General features: G+C 35.1%; 1 protein-coding gene across 1 annotated transcript in view; it reads right to left on the bottom strand.

Moving 5' to 3' along the window:
- MAN2A1 (mannosidase alpha class 2A member 1) overlaps positions 1 to 16,242 on the bottom strand; it is a 158,030-nt gene that overhangs the window by 23,466 nt on the left and 118,322 nt on the right. Inside the window, exons 17-18 of the mRNA XM_011365152.2 lie at positions 5,288 to 5,421; positions 1,872 to 2,013 (exon numbers count right to left, since the gene is read on the bottom strand). Coding sequence (XP_011363454.1) covers positions 1,872 to 2,013; positions 5,288 to 5,421 — 276 coding nt within the window. The remainder of the gene's footprint in view (positions 1 to 1,871; positions 2,014 to 5,287; positions 5,422 to 16,242) is intronic.

Here is a 16,242-nt window from a genome sequence, read left to right as displayed (position 1 = left end):
TCCTCTGGCTCAAAAATGTGGTTCCTTCATTGGCTATGCAATAATTCTACATCTCCTCTAGCTTAGATTGTAAACTAATGGTTAGGTTATAAGATTACAAACTAAAGAAAGTAAAAACCAAAAACAAAAAAACACAAAAATACCATGCAGAGTCACATATATTATACTAAAAAAATTCTAGTTTTATATGTACTTTAAAAATATATGTATATTCACCCATCCACTCATTCATATTTGTTACTGTACTAAATGATGATCCGGCATAAAAGAACAATAAATAAAAGATTTTAATAACTATTACTCTTACATAGTCAAAACAACTCTGTTTAGTTTCTTTCTTCTTAGTTTAGGTACCCAGGACATAAAATGACCAGCAATGGTTAGAATTTTCATTGTTACTACCTCTAGATTTTAGAAGACAACTGTCTAGAATATTCCCATGCCTACCCAAAGTTTGATCACTTCACATCCAAATTAGTACCTTCGGCAATTACTAACTCTTCTCCCTGCCTCTGATTATTAGTCCACATAATAAGTGACACTAGTAATCTCTTGGACTGTACTCAAATTGTTTTTGTTTGTAGCTATTCAAACACTGGGGTGTTTAGGCATCTACAGCAGGGCAAAGGACCTTTACTTCTCAGCTCACCTTTATTAGAGAAGCAAGGTAATACTGCTTGGTTCATGCTGCTGGAGTCCTACAGTACAGTTCCCTGTTTAGAGCCCAACTTGGAGAATTTAAGGCAGAGTTTTAAAACCTGTGGGTCAGGAGTCACATCTGGCACAAAGATGTTTTATGTTCTGATATTTAAAAAATTATGTCAACATTTACAGATTGGGCAACTTCATGTAAAATTCCAGATTCCTAGGCTCTTCAAAAATGGAAACTTTTGGCAACACTGGGCCCCTTTCCCCATGGAGACGATGAACTGGCACTAAGCAGTGCTGCCCGGTTGACATGGGGACTGTGCTCTCCAGTTTGCTCAAGTCCCGCCCCCTACTGAATCCCCAATGTGAGGCCATTATTATTTTTATAACTGCATTCATGTCTTTTTGGCACGACCTCATGACTTCATCTAATGAAGGCCTAAAGAAAAATGAGGAGTAGTATGTTTTTCTGTATGTGTAAGCACAGAATGTATGTATATGCCTAATATAAAAAGTGAGTTTGTGTCAAAGAATACACTAGGCATCCGCACTCATTTATTGTCTGCCTGGCTTCTTGAGATATTTGTCTTAGCAACTGTTGGTATAAAAGGAAGGAAAACAATTGACGTCATGTAAATAATAACTAAAAATATGTATTATGAAGGACAAAAGCTTCCCAACAGTAAGTTTTACAAAAATGAATCAGTGTACACAATTTTCTTTCTCCATCTCATTTTCTCTTTCGGGATCCTTAAAGTACTGTCAGTCATCTCTTTATTTCTGTTATCTGTATCCTCTCTATTCCCTTTCTTCTTTCAGGTGGTAGTGCTGTAGAAGGATGTGATTCAGACAAAGACTTAAGTTTGAACTGTAACCTCCCACCTTTGCAAACTTAGGTAAGTTATCTAAACTTTCAGAATCTGAGCTTCCATATCCATTCGATCATGACAATGACACAGACTTCTGGAAACAATGGGTTATCAAGAGAGGTAAATTATTTTGAAAAACAATCAGTTTCATAAAATTTTAGATTCCTGTTCTTCACCTGAAGATTGAGAAAATTCATTATTCTATGTTGTTCTTACAAAACCCAAAATTAACTAGTGGACTGATTCTCAAAAGAAAGCTGGTGCCTGGAGATGATAATACATATGACCAACATAAAAATTATACACGTGGAACAGAAACTTACAAGAGCAAAAAAGAATCTAAAAACTACATACCACTTTTCAAACTTGATACACCTGAAGACTGAGCAGAGAGCAGTGTCAAGCGATGCTCAGCATCCTGTATATACGCCATTGTGGTCATCGGATAAACATTTGCTTGAAGAGGCAATTTGCTCATTGTCATTCTAGGTTGAATCTATAAGACCAAACAAGTGTCTTTAAAAAAAGAATTGAGTGATATTTACATATGTACTTTTAAAATATTAGTATTGACTACAGATGACTTTTTTCCCTCAAAGAAGGTACAGCTTCCTTTCATGTTCAAGGTTAGAATTTAAAAATTAAAACATTCTTTAAAACAAAGTGAAGAAAAATCACAAGGATCTTAGAAAACAATTTTTAAGAGAGAAAGTTAGAACTTGTCCAGAGTTTTAAAATAGGCATCCAATTTAAATTCAGAATAAATATCCTTAATAAAAGTCTTCTAGCTCTCCAATATTTGCATAAAACAAATTATAAAGGTATTAAGTATTCATTTCTCATCTAAATCTAACATACTGCTTTTGTAATGAATGCTAAGCATAATAGCTCTTTATCCCTTTTCAAGACACATCTCTTATAATTCTTCTTCTAAAATGTTTTAATAAATACTATGGTTCTCCCCATCAAATCCTCTAACATATTACATTATAATAATCAAATGTATATTTATGTTTAAAAACTATTCCATGCTTACTCTTCTTGTTCACTTTCAATGCAGATAGTTCCAGTTTTTTTGGTCTAGTATCTGAATGCGTGAAATACAACTCTAACATTACTTTTTGAGAGAGACTGACAATGTACTAAACTAGTATGGGTCAAGGAGACTCACTGAAAGCTCAGGAGGAGACCTCAGAGACTGTTATCAGGAATCTTATTCACATCACACAAAAATGCCATCTCTTCTTTTAAACTCATGAAAATTGGACATGAAACTCAAGCAGAAGAGTAGAAAGTTATCATGTACTGAGTACCCATTAACACCAGGCACAGTACTAGACACTCCAAAAATAAGATCTTTCATCTTCACAACAACCTGGCAGTCTTTTTGTCTACTTACTGGTTGTACTGAATAGTGTTTCCTCAAATTCATAGTCACCCAGAACCTGTGAATTTGATTTTATTTTGAAATAAGGTCTCTGGAAATATAATCAAGTTATACTGGATTAGAGGAGGCTCTAATCCAATGGTGTCCTTATAAGAGGAAGAATATTAGGACACAGAGACACAAGGATAAGACCATGTGACAGGAGAGGCACAGACTGAAGTGATGTGTCCACAGGGCAAGGAGTATCAAGAATTGCCTGAAACCACCAGAAGCTAGAATAGGCAAGGAAGCATATGGAGGGAGCGTGGCCCTGTTGACACCTTGATTTTAAACTTCTAGTATCCAGAACTGTGAGGGAATAAACTTCTGTTGTTTTAAGCAGCACATTTTGTGGTAATTTTTATCACAGCCCTAGGAAATTAATAAACTGGTGAGGAAACAACAATAGAATGGTAAATTAAAAAAAGAAAAAAGAAAAAAAGAAAAGCTAGCTTGAAAGAATTCTCCATTTTTCCTTTCCAATCCTGATCTTCCCATTCCAATTAATTCATATACTTATTAAAAACAAAAAACAAAAAAAACACAACATTTAAAACTGCCACAACTATGTGGCTATTACTCCACTCTCCACCTGTAGGTCAAGTTTTCTAGTCTTGCCCAGGTACTATTCTTTCCAAAGCTTAAATAATGGCCGACTTTAAAAGTAGAAATATTTGGGTTATAGACTTAAAAATAATATTTTCCTGTTTATTCAAGTGTACAATCTTTGAAAAGAAAATTCACATTTTTACTAAGTTTTTTTTTTTTTTCTTTCTTTCATTCATGTATATATCCACACGAACAAATAATTGCTTCTGGAAGATTTTCAGAAAAGACTTTCTTTTGTATACAAGGAAAATGAATCACCACAAAGTAGGGGCTTCATCTGAGAACCAAACAGCTGTAGCAAAATTAACATGTTAATTCAAAATGTATGCTGCAATTTTTACGCTTTGGAAAAAGGTTTAAATTTAACTTTTGCAGGAAATCAAAGAAGAGAAAATTATCACAATCCTGTCCACTCATCCCAGTTGAAAATCAGACAAAGTAAAAGCATTTATTGTGAAATTATTTCTATTCGTAGCCAGAAATTTCTAAAATGCTAATGCCTCAAAATCATACTAATGTTTTCAACGGTATTATTTCAAAGGTATGTTATCACACACATTCTAAATCTCTAAACATAGAGATTTAGGTAACAATCAATAGAGCTCCATTAAATTAGAGAACTGATAATATGAAAAATTTCTATGAATCAATTTTCTCATTACTATTGCAAACTATGTCATGAAATTGATTAAAAACATATCTATTCACATTTTAAAATAGATATACGTTTGTATTTCTATGTCTATGTGTACATACAAACATATACACACACACAGAATCGGGAAATGTTTTCCTGAAAATTTAAAGAGCCCGTTATTAAGTCAGACAAAGAAAGACATATACTACATGATTTCACTTATATGTGGAATCTAAAAAAAAGAAACAAAATAAACAACAGAAACAAACTCAGATACAGAGAATAAGCTGATGGTTGCCATATGGGAGGGAGGTGGGAAGAATGGGTGAAAAGGTGGGGGGATTAAGTACAAATTGGCAGTTACAAAATACAGTCACAGGATATAAAACACAGCATAAGGAAATATAGTTAATAATATTGTAATAACTATGTAAAGTGCCAGGTGGTTACTAATCGAAGTGAACACTTTGTAAATTATATAAATGTTTAATCACTATGCTGTACATGTGAAACTAACATAATATTGAAATGTCAACTGTGATGGAAAAATAAAAACAATTTAAAGAGCCCATTATTAGATTATACATTTAAAAATATATATAAACTAAATATGTACAGGCCAATTCCTTGATAGGAAAAAAAAAATACTATCCATCAATCTCTAATTACGTTTTCTTTCTATTAGACAAATTCATTTTTTTTTATTTTTACAAGTTTATTTTATATATAAGGTAGCTACATTAACATAAATTTAAATAAAAATTTTAATGTACCTACATTCTTGATGAGATTGCTTTCATTTCATATAAACACTTTAGCATCAGGGTATTTAACATGCATAATGGTCAACAAATCTTCCTTTGAAAAAATAAATCCTTACAAATAGATACTCTATAAAATAGTCTATAATATATTTGTTCTAATTTTGGAAATCTGGTTAATACAGAACCTACAAGTGCCTGTTAAAATTCAGTTTTATTTTAGAAATAATTTGCAAACTTAAGCATGTTTTTCAAAGGATCCAAAATTAACTGGCCCATTACCATATATGTTACACACTAACTTATCCATTACTTAGACATTTTAAAAGAAAATCACCTGGTATCCATTTAGGTCCGTAAAAAATCTGTTTTGGCTGTTTATGCTAGAAGAAATTCTCATTGCAATCTCATAGTTCTGTTCTTTTCGGATGTCCACAATATTTGAAACTTCCACAGACTGTCCTTCTATTCCTAAATTTAAAATAAAATACACATTAATAGAAATTAATTGCCCTACTTTTCTTAAATATACTACACAGAACTCCTTCCAAAGTTACATATATTTTCCTGTTTTCTACCTCCTATCTTTACCATCTCTCATTTGCTAAGTGATGTCACAATTCACCTCTTCTTTTTTTCTTTTTTTAAATATCAGATGGTAGATTGCATTTATTCAGGTATACATACAACTTAACGGAAGGATGTAGAGGTTGGGATGAGATAAATGTAGATGAAATATAACATGCAAATGATTCTCCAATGAGTTCTAGAGGAGAAAGATGATATTAAATGAGAAAAGTCAGCCCCACTACAGGCCAGTGCATCTCTTGTCTTAACTGCTATTCCCCAACAGAGCCATTTGAACCTACTTCTTCACCATTCTCTCCTTCACACACTGGAAATGATAAGCAGTGAAATTTATACTTTGTTGGTTCAAGAGACAGTGTATTATTGCCCATGATCTATATCTAGGAAAAGAGATGGGAGATCCAATAAGAGGATTTATGGCTGAAACTGATATTACCATATTAGTATTTTGGAGTAAAATCTGGAGAGCTCCCGAGAAGTTTAATCAATTTTAATTAAGTTTAGTATCTCTTAGGACCCCCTGTTATGGAATATTTCATTGTGCATTTTGCTATATAAAGCAGAAGACAGCTTGAAAAGGTCCCAGATGTATTAGACTTTTTTTTTTTTTTTTTTTTTTTTGGATTAAGCCTAAAGTGTTTACTAAATTCTATCTATCATGCTGCCCTAATTGCATTGTTAGGTCCTTGGTGAAGCCTTGGGTCTATTTCAGAGATGGAGAGAGGAGTTATAAAGAAACCTAGCATTCTTCATACAGGTCAATTGTGTATAAAAGATATTACAGGATCTTCTAAGAAAGAGAGCAATTAGGAAAGCGGTCGAAAGAAGAAAGGCTGGCCCTATTCTATTTCATACAGTGGAATTTTTCTGAGATTCCAAGACACTTACTGGACACTTACCTGCAGTTGTTACTCATTACCTAATTCTCTCTACTCGCACACAATCTGTCACTCTGTGCTGATAACCAATACACTCTTTAGACCAGCAGTCCCCAATCTTTTTGGCACCAGGGACCGGTGCTCCTACGAGAATCTAATGCCTGATGGTCTAAGGTGGAGCTGAGGCAATGATGCTAGTTCTGGGGATTGGCTGCAAATACAGATAAAGCTTCATGGCCTGGGGATTGAGGACCCTTACTTTACATGAAGAGGGCTGTGAAATGAAAAATAGGGAAAGGAAGGAAGAAGGGAGTAAGAAAGAGTTTTTCTAGGAGCCAAGAAGAAATCCCCAGAGCCTATAGAAGGTAACGGCAAACAGTTAAAGGAAATTTGAATATGTGGTATTTGTGGGAAAAAATGTCAATGCAACAGGTTTAGGCACTATAGGTTTATTTGAATAACAGTAGAAATTACGAAGTATAAATAATAATATGGTGGCAATACTGAACAGGCTGAAATCTCCATCAACAGGATTTTCAGAATGCTCACAGGAGTTCTTTTCTGGTAGGTGTTGCTCTTCCAACTCGGCCTCAATCAGAGCTGACTTCAGTTCCTTACTATGTTCATAAAGCTTTTGAGTATGGTCTCCATGAGTGGGGGTACCTTTTTCCCGCCCCTGCTTTATTATGGCCACAGTCTGAGCCACTAACCTCTGTCAGTTAAATATACACCTATATCTCCTCCTGAGAATTTCCAGAAGAACCTACCAAGATAGCTGATCCAACTATCTCTGCTACTATTGGAAAGTTAAAAAAAAAAATCACATACACTGAACAATGGTATCTTCTTTGAACTAGGAAATCTATTACCTTAAATGCAAATTTTTGTTTCAGTATGCTTATATTAACCAGAATATTGTTCAAAAACCAAATGAATTGTATACTGAATTTAATAGACAAGCTTCTACAAATGAACCAAAAATACTCCAAACGCAAAATGCAGGAAGAGGGATGATACTTACTACTCATGTAGCACTGGGGAAAACAGCAGGTAACAAGTAAACTCTAATCTACTAAAGCATTTGTAGGGTTCTTAGCACTGCTTTACGTTTTTTTCCTCTCTGGGTATTCTGTCAGGGGTCAACAGAATACATGATATAAAATAAACAGTCTTAATAAAGGAGAGCATTGTTAATTTCAAGTCATGGACCTCTGGAAAACAATTACAAAAAACATGCTTCTGAAAAAATTAATAATTTCACCTTACCTCTAGAAATAATAAATTATTTCCATTGAGAAAATCATCTTTCTCCAAATCAGTATTATGCTCAAATCCTGTTGTGGCAATGGATGCTTAAAGCTCCTTTAAAAAGAGCCTCTATGTCCATTGACAGTTCGGCAAGACATCAATTTAAATTCTGTGCCAGAAGAGACTTATTTAACACAAGATCAAACTTAATATACATATATGAATAAACCAAATAAAACCTGTCATGGTAATAAATGCAAAGAGGTATCCTTGAGTTCTCAAAGAGAATTATTTTTTAAAGAAGAATATGTGGGAAGGAGAGAGAGAATTGCCAACTTTTCCTATTCTGCACCAAGAATTCCCTATGTGAACCATGCTATTCCCAAAGAAGCTCATGGAATTGAGAGGAGAGGCCACAGGGAAGCAGGAGTACAAGCTCTGTGGTCCCAGTGGTCTGCTGGGTCTTTGCAGTATGTGGCAGCAAAAGGTATTTTTACCAAAGTGGTTCTACCTGAGCATGGATAACCAGGGCTTTCTAAGACTCTCTGTTTTTCCTTCATTCCTGGAAAAGAAAATAACTCCTACTTTATAAGAATAGTGCTGGGGGGTGATGCCATTCTCAGGTTTCGACAAAGAGAAGTGTCCTCTTGCTGCTAACACCTCACGTATGCCTTGTTGAAGACAGAACGTGGACTGCATATCCTTATTAGCACAGGCCATGTGAGGTAAGAACAGAGCCTGCCCACAGATGAAAAGCTACAATAGAAAAGCCAAAAAAGCAGTCTTTTGACTGCTTTTTTTCTCCCCTCCCTGGGGCCTGTTAGCTTCTCATAAAGTGTCGTACACACCATCTTTGCATTCCACTTTTTAACAATTTGGGTATGTAGTAGGTGCTAAATCACTATTAAACAAAATTAGTTAAGATGTGAGGCTGTCCCTCATTATGCAGAAGTGAGCTGACATGGGAAGAAATGAAAGGAATAAGGTAGCTCTCTGTCCAGGTAAAGAACGATTTGATGACAAAAGCTAATGCTGTGCTGATAGACTATAATAAACTTTATGCTGAAAACAGATACAAACACAATAGTATACATTTCTGCAGGTGCAAGAGAGAGAGAACATGCACAGGAGAGAACAGGTTAACTGTATTATCTCTGTTGAGCAGATAGAGGTCAGGCACAGATTCAAGAGAAATTTTATTTTAGATTTGTAAAGTGTAAAATTTTTGTCAAGAGTATACATGTACATTATTTGTATTTATGTACATAAATATTTTGAAACATTTTTAAAAGAAGAATATTTTCTAAGAAGGCAGGAAAAAACCGGAACTAGGCAGGCAAGGGGTCAGGCTGGGATGCTGGGAGGCTGGGCTGTGACACAGGGAACATGCTTCAGGAATGCAACAGCCTCAGGCTCACAGGGTCTTAGAGTTACTCTCAAAATGGTGTTTGTTCTCTTTAGAGCTGTCTCCTACTGGGTGGAAAATGGAACCTTGCTATCTAATTGTTGTCCTCATCCCTTTTCTTTGAATCCGTGTCTGAACCATCACTGGCTGAGCCATCATCACTTTATAGCAGAAGTAGGACAATAACAGCTGGCATAAAAAACAGAGATTTTAAATATCTCCCTCCAATTTTGGGAGTATATTGTTTTGTATTTAAGTTATCAAAAATATAAAAATGCCTTTACTACTATGAATTTACTTTTGTGACGTTGTTTTTGTGAACTTATGCAACTTAACTGAGAGTTGACACTCATGGTTATTAATGCTTTTAGTTCCACATATATATTTGAATGACGATTCTCATAACAATGGTAAATTTAGTAGGTCAATATGGAGATGTTTCTAAAAATCAAATATTATTATGACTATTTTTAAAAAAAATCTGAAGATACTGAAAATAAAAATGGTAATATTCTCACAACTGAATGACCTTTTTCTCCATGTTGACTTACCCAACTTATCATCCATTATAAGATCTAATTTATTCTCTGAGGTACTTGCTCATTTCCAGGTCTGTAAATGTTCACATTGATTATTTCTCCACAAGTGAAAATTTCAACATTTGCTTTCATGCATACAAATTTTAGTAAATTTCATCCCAAGTTTCAAATTTAAAAAAATGATGATGCATCACTTTGTTTTATTTATAAAGCACTGGATAAACAACTACCACTACTTATCCATCAACTTATAATAATAAGCTAGGCACAAGTCTACACATTTTATGCTTTTCCTTTTAATAATTCTCATAATGACATAAGGTAAATGCATAATAGGAAAACTATAACATTTTGATCATATGGATTGCAAATTCTGGTCAGAGATTATACTAATTAAGTGTGACATACTTAACCAAGGCCTAATAACTGAAAAATACACAACAAAACTAGAAAGCTATCTTTTTTTTCTAATAAACACTGATTTTAAGAAACAAGGTTTTTGGAAGCTGTGTTTTAGGGGAAATGATATCTACATCAGTCATATTTTTTAACCCATTTTTTGTTCAGAAAAAAAAAGTGCAGCTCGCTGCCAGCATTAATTTAATTTTACATAAACACCTTCTTTGAGGCTGAAGCGAAACTGTTCTTTGAGCTATTTCTAAACAGAACTCGTTTCTAATCCTAACGTAACAAAATGTATACATAAATCAGATTCATCAAATGAATCTCCAGCTAACAACTCTTCGAGAATGATGTCAACATCTTGTGTAGAAATGCTACATTTTCTAGGATTTGACATTTTCAGCATTGGAGAATTACTATATTTTGTAAATTGAAACGTCACTACTAAAAACAGAATGCTATAAATAGAATGATGTCATTTGTTTGCAAAGATTATCGATATATTAGAGCAATACGAAAATAATAAAAGTGAGATATTTCATGGCAGACTTTGGGGGTCAGGTTAGGACTGTAATCCACAAGTTATCTCAGGGTAAACACTGCAGGTGCATGCACCGTCAGTGAGTATTCTCGGGGTAAACGGGAAATGGGTTAAATCTCAAAGATACAGGTCTAACTAAAGCCTTCCCTTAGGAGGTGAATAAAACAGCTCACAGCCCCAGAGACTTCTGTTACCTTCCCCATAATGCAGACTTGGGGTGGCCTAGGACAAGGGAGGGAAGAATCCTGGAATAATCAGGATGGTCCGTCCTCACTCCCTCCACACTGACAGTCATTCTGCACTCAACTACTTCCTGTTCTCCCAAACAAACGCCTTCTGAAGGCATCTTTAGTCAGGGAGCGTGGATTCCATGTACTCTCATTCCTTAAGCTGATCTGCCTGAAAGGGACCTGCCACGGAAGCATGTGGCTCTTCTTTTTCTTTTTACCACACTTTCACTATTCCTTTTCCCAACTTAAAAAAAAAAAAAAAGCAGCAGCAGCAGCATACCTCTCAGCTACCCTAACTCCAGTGGGGGCTGAACAAAGACAATTTGAAATATCGACATATAAAGAAAAACCAGAAGTCAACTTAAAAATATATAATGGCTGTAGAGTTCTTCAAATTCTTATAGGAACAAGGGAATCTCATCTAACCAACATGGTTTCATGTTCTTTTCCTCCCTTCTGCCCGATCAAGTGACATTTCTCTAAGACTTCACATCTCAACAACTCGATTCCTTATCAAATCTTCCCCAACTGTCCCAACCCTCAATGATCACTCTCATAACACTTACTGTCTAACTCATCTGCACATTGTCTAACTAACTGCACATCCTCTTCAGGAGATACAATATTTAGTGTGTGCCAGGCTTTATCTCTGTTAACTCAGTTAACCCTCTAACACTCCTATGAAGTAGACTCTGTTACTGTCACCATTTTCAGGATGATGAAACAAACCAAGGTCTGAAAGTTAATAACAAGGGCAAGATCAATCAGCTAGTAAGTAGCTAAGCCGGAATGGAAGCTGGGATGAAATGCTGGTGGGCTGACTCCAGAGTCTGAGTTTTTTACCGTCAGACTTCCCCTGGGTTTCCCATCCTGTACCCTTCATTGGAGTTTAGTACACATTTATGGGGGATGCTGTTTCCTTGCTAAGAAGCTATGCCTTCAATGCAGCAGCTGCTGTCAGCCCCCAAGATAACCTCTGAGTTCTGATTTTGTGTAACCAGAATGTGCTTATAGTCCCTAAAATAACCTTCTCTTTCATGCCTGTAGGGAATAATCAGATTCGACACATAGCAACTTATTTCAATTTTTAAAAGTTCCAATTAACAGCAAAAAAATCCTTAGCAGTCAATTGCATATTATGATATTCCAAAAATGTCTTAATTACCTAAGTCTGCCTACCCATAACTTAATGCTTTTTACTCTTAAATCAAACTAAATATGGAATGTAGTCCTGGGAAAAAATGAGAGATTGATTGCAAACCCTTTTAATATCCTCATGGATCTTTTTATGGAAATAAAAACAACTTCAGTGACGCTCTGAGACCTTGTTTACAAGTGGGAGGATTCCGGCAATGGGAATTCAAGCAACTTTAGAAGATGAATTTAGAAGCAGGGAGTCAAGCACCAGAGAGACTTTATATGATACTAAATTTTGTAAAGACTCTGTGATGGATATACTTAATTGGTCATCTAGTCTTTCTATAGTTTAAGTAACTGAGTCCCTAAGAAAATAAAAAACAAAGTCAAGGTCATTCTAGTTTGCTTAGAGGTGAAACTGGATCTCTAGAATTTGGATCTCTTATTCTAATACGATTATCTTACACATTTAACTAAATGAAATACATTTTGACTCTCTATAAGTCAAAGGTCATATTATAAATCCATTTAGGTATATTTAAAACAGATAAAAAAAACCAACAACTAAGCAACCTCTCTTTGATTGCTAAATATGCCTATGCAAGTAAATTTTAAGTCACTACAGCCAAAGGAAAGTCTTTTCTTCCATACTTTTTGATGGCAGTTCATTACATTTTACCTCCAGGCTACTTGCTTTCTTTTAGCAAAATCCATTACATACAGTACTCTTATAATATGTTGGTGGAAAATAGGCTAAAAGATTGCATTTAAGGTATTTCTCCTAAGAGTTGAAACATGGTTTATACACATTCGCTCACTAGCTCACAAACACCTGCCTAGGAGAACATAGTCCTGGCGGGTGTGGGGAAGGGTGAGAATAAACCTTGAAGGTATACATTATAACAGATATGGAATCTGAACCTTATGCCAGTGAAAATGTACATGACACATTGGTAACCCATAGCAATCTAATTCTTCAAACTGGCTGCTGATGTCAGAAAACTAGGGCACCAAAGTCTAATAATTACAGCTCTGAAGACAAATGAAGCCACAGCAAGCAAATGTCACTTTCTGATCATTGTGTCACTGCAAAGTACGTACTTTTTGTGATGCTACAGCATCAAATATAGCACAAGGGGATACAGGGGCTTCTGCTTGCATCATATTCTAATCCAAGATTAACGACAAAAGCTAAAGTAGCCTATCTGGTTAACATTTAAAGCTTTAATTTAATGAAAGATGATTACACCACAAGAAAAATTAATTCCCACCTCTCCCATCTTTTCCTCTAGAAAAATATTATTTTCTACAAATGAAATAATCTTTTGAAATCATAAAATAGTTCTCAAAGGACATTCATTAAATACAGTCGCCATGAAATGGATTTCTTATTTAACCTGATAGAAGGCAAGCATTATGTTTCATTAGAAATATCTGAAACCACTCTGATCTTTTGGAGCTTTTAAAGCTAGTGAGCACAAGATTTCCTCTAATTTAATATTTCTAGAAATCTTTTGAGTGTTATGTCTGAATGATAATGAAAAGAAAAATACAGTGCATTTTAATAGCTGAAGTGATGTTAAGAGAGACTTTGAACAGCAACTCTTACTATTTTTATCATCTAGAGAAAATGCAAATAGAGAAACTGAAGTTAAATATCAAACCCAAAACAAAACCAGGAGGCAGGGTTGAACCCAGGCCTCCCTTTTGAAACAACTGACCACCTCATCTTTCTACATAAATATATAATTTGGAAAATGTTGTTTGATTTTGTTCTTGATTCTGTTTCTTCTCGAGGCATAATTTGAGCAAAAGTTACTTTGGGGAGAAAAGAGTCAAAGAGTAACTGAAAAAGAGACAGGAATTTAAGACTCTTTCGTCAGGTTTGCATTACTTTCGTTTTGCAAACCTTTAACTAAATTTAAAGGTTTAATATAGACACTCAAAAAAGACAATCCATAACATTAACTCATTTTCTGTTTCTTTACTCATGTTGCTGAGAGATAACAAAATCTTTTGTATAATTAACTGGTTTAGTAAACTAACACAATTATAATATGTAACCATACAATAGTGATAGTCTCTCTTCCCCAACCACCATTTCCTCTGGGTCATATATTTGGAACTAACAACCAATAAACTCTAGTCACTAACACTCCTCCAAGTAACTGCATCTGGTCAGTTTAAAAGGGGCAAAATTAGCATATATCCAGAAAGTTTAATAAGTTAAATTCGAGAATAGACATTTGTTATTTTAAGAAATGTTAAACAAAAGTCAATCTACAAAACCATGGAAGTTGGCTGAAGTTTTCTGTACCCAGGTTGAAAAGCCGCATTCTATTTATGCATTTTGATCAATCGCCCAGAGGCCAAAGATTAAAACACTGAAGAATTTTCAAGTATTTCTTAGTACAGATGCTTTGGCACAGCATAACCAAAAACCTTTAGGGTAGCTCACATGCCTAGAGAGTCAAACACTCAAAGGACTTCACAACTTTGCCATAGGTTTTGATTAGTGATTTAATTAAAACCCCAATGAACCAGGATCTAGACAACCCGAGCTCTGCTTTATGAAAGACATGAATAGATGGAAGTGGGTCTCGCAGGCTACTGAGAGAAAGATCCACCTCCACAATTGGGCCAATTCTCTTATAGGAGGGAGACTTGTTGAGGCAGGCTCAAATACAAACTTGGAAGGGTATATAGTTTGGAAGAAAGCCTTTCATGTTGGAAAAAAAAATGCTCTGGGTTTGAGAAAGCAAAAATAAAGATTGATACATTGCTTTAAATAGTTATATATGCTGATTTCAGGTTCAATCAAGGCAAGTACAGTAAAACTGATCTGGAGAAGCACTCTTCACATTATACTTAAGTTATTTATCTGTCATTTCCCACTAACTTCTGAAGCTTTCTGCTTTCAAGCCACAAAAATTAAATATTAAGAAAAAAAGTGCCTCAGCTCAAGTTTATGCCACCCACTGAGACATCCAGAGGCAAAATGAGGTTCGTGTATTTATTTATTAGTATTGTTATGCTAATACTCTAAGTGCCCTGTTCAGAACAACCTCTGTTTCTTAACTGATTAATCTGAGCGCCAGCACTACCAACCAGGAGTGAGTTAAATCTTGGTGGCCTCTGATCCTGCTAACGAGCTATTAGTGTTCTTAGCAGCATTAGTCACAGTGGCCAGGACATGGAAGCAACCGAAATGTCCCAAGACAGATGATTGGCTAGAGAAGCTGTGGTACACATATACAATGAAATATTACTCAGCCATAAGAAGAGATGAAATACTGCCATTTGCGACAACATGGATGGACCTCGAGATAATCATGTTATGCGAAATAAGCCAGACAGAAAAAGTTGAAAACCGCTTATCACTTAAATGTGGGATATAAATCTAAAAAGAAGAAATAAACATGATGAAAAACAGACTTATGGACATGGATAGTGGACTAGTGGTTACTAGAGGTGGGGGCAGAGTGAGGAGGTAGATGGGGTGAAGGGGGTCGAATATGTGGTGACGGAAAGAAATGTAACTATGGGTGGTAAACATGATGCAATATATATATGACTTACTGTTGAATTGTACACTTGAAACATTGAATTCTGTTAATCAATGTCACCATAAAAAAAAAAAAAAAAAGCTATTAGTCAGCTGCTGGGCATTTCCAACTGCCGAGAAGGGGAGAGGAGAAAAGACAAGTATTTAGTTCTAAGGAGTGCATGATTGTTGGAATAAGTAAACAAGCAAGTTAGAGCTATTAATTTACAAAATGACCACGGGGGTATGATGGCAAGCTAGACTTATATCTACAGCAGCAGAAGACAGCTAAGTTACAGAAACCATCCTTTGATATAAGATCCATATCTCTTGGACAACCCAAAAAACTAAGATGCTGCAGTGACAGTGATAGAAGCAAATAAAAGCAAAAGCAATTAAGCAAATATACTTGATTGAAAAGTTGAAATTTTCTGATGTGCTGCTTCAGCATTTACTCTGATACATGGCCTATCTCTAAATATAACTGATGAAAAACACTGGCAAACCAAGCTTGATGGCATAGTGGGTGCCATGCTGTACTCAAGGAAGAACTTGTTTATTAAAAAACCAATAGTGCCAAGCAAATTTAAAAGTAGGCAAGTGCATCTCCTGTCTGATGATGCGATTTTCTGCCCAGAATTTTGTTAATCAATGTCACCATAAAAAAAAAATAAATAAATAAATTAAAAAAAAAAAAAAAAGCTATCAGTCAGCTGCTGGGCATTTCCAACTGCCGAGAAGGGCTCTCAAAGATGTTAAACAAAGGCTTACATACGACTA

The sequence above is a fragment of the Pteropus vampyrus genome, unplaced genomic scaffold, assembly GCF_000151845.1.
Source record: "Pteropus vampyrus isolate Shadow unplaced genomic scaffold, Pvam_2.0 Scaffold106, whole genome shotgun sequence".
NCBI classification, from domain to species: Eukaryota; Metazoa; Chordata; class Mammalia; order Chiroptera; family Pteropodidae; genus Pteropus; species Pteropus vampyrus.
This window is presented reverse-complemented; position numbering and strand designations above follow the sequence as displayed.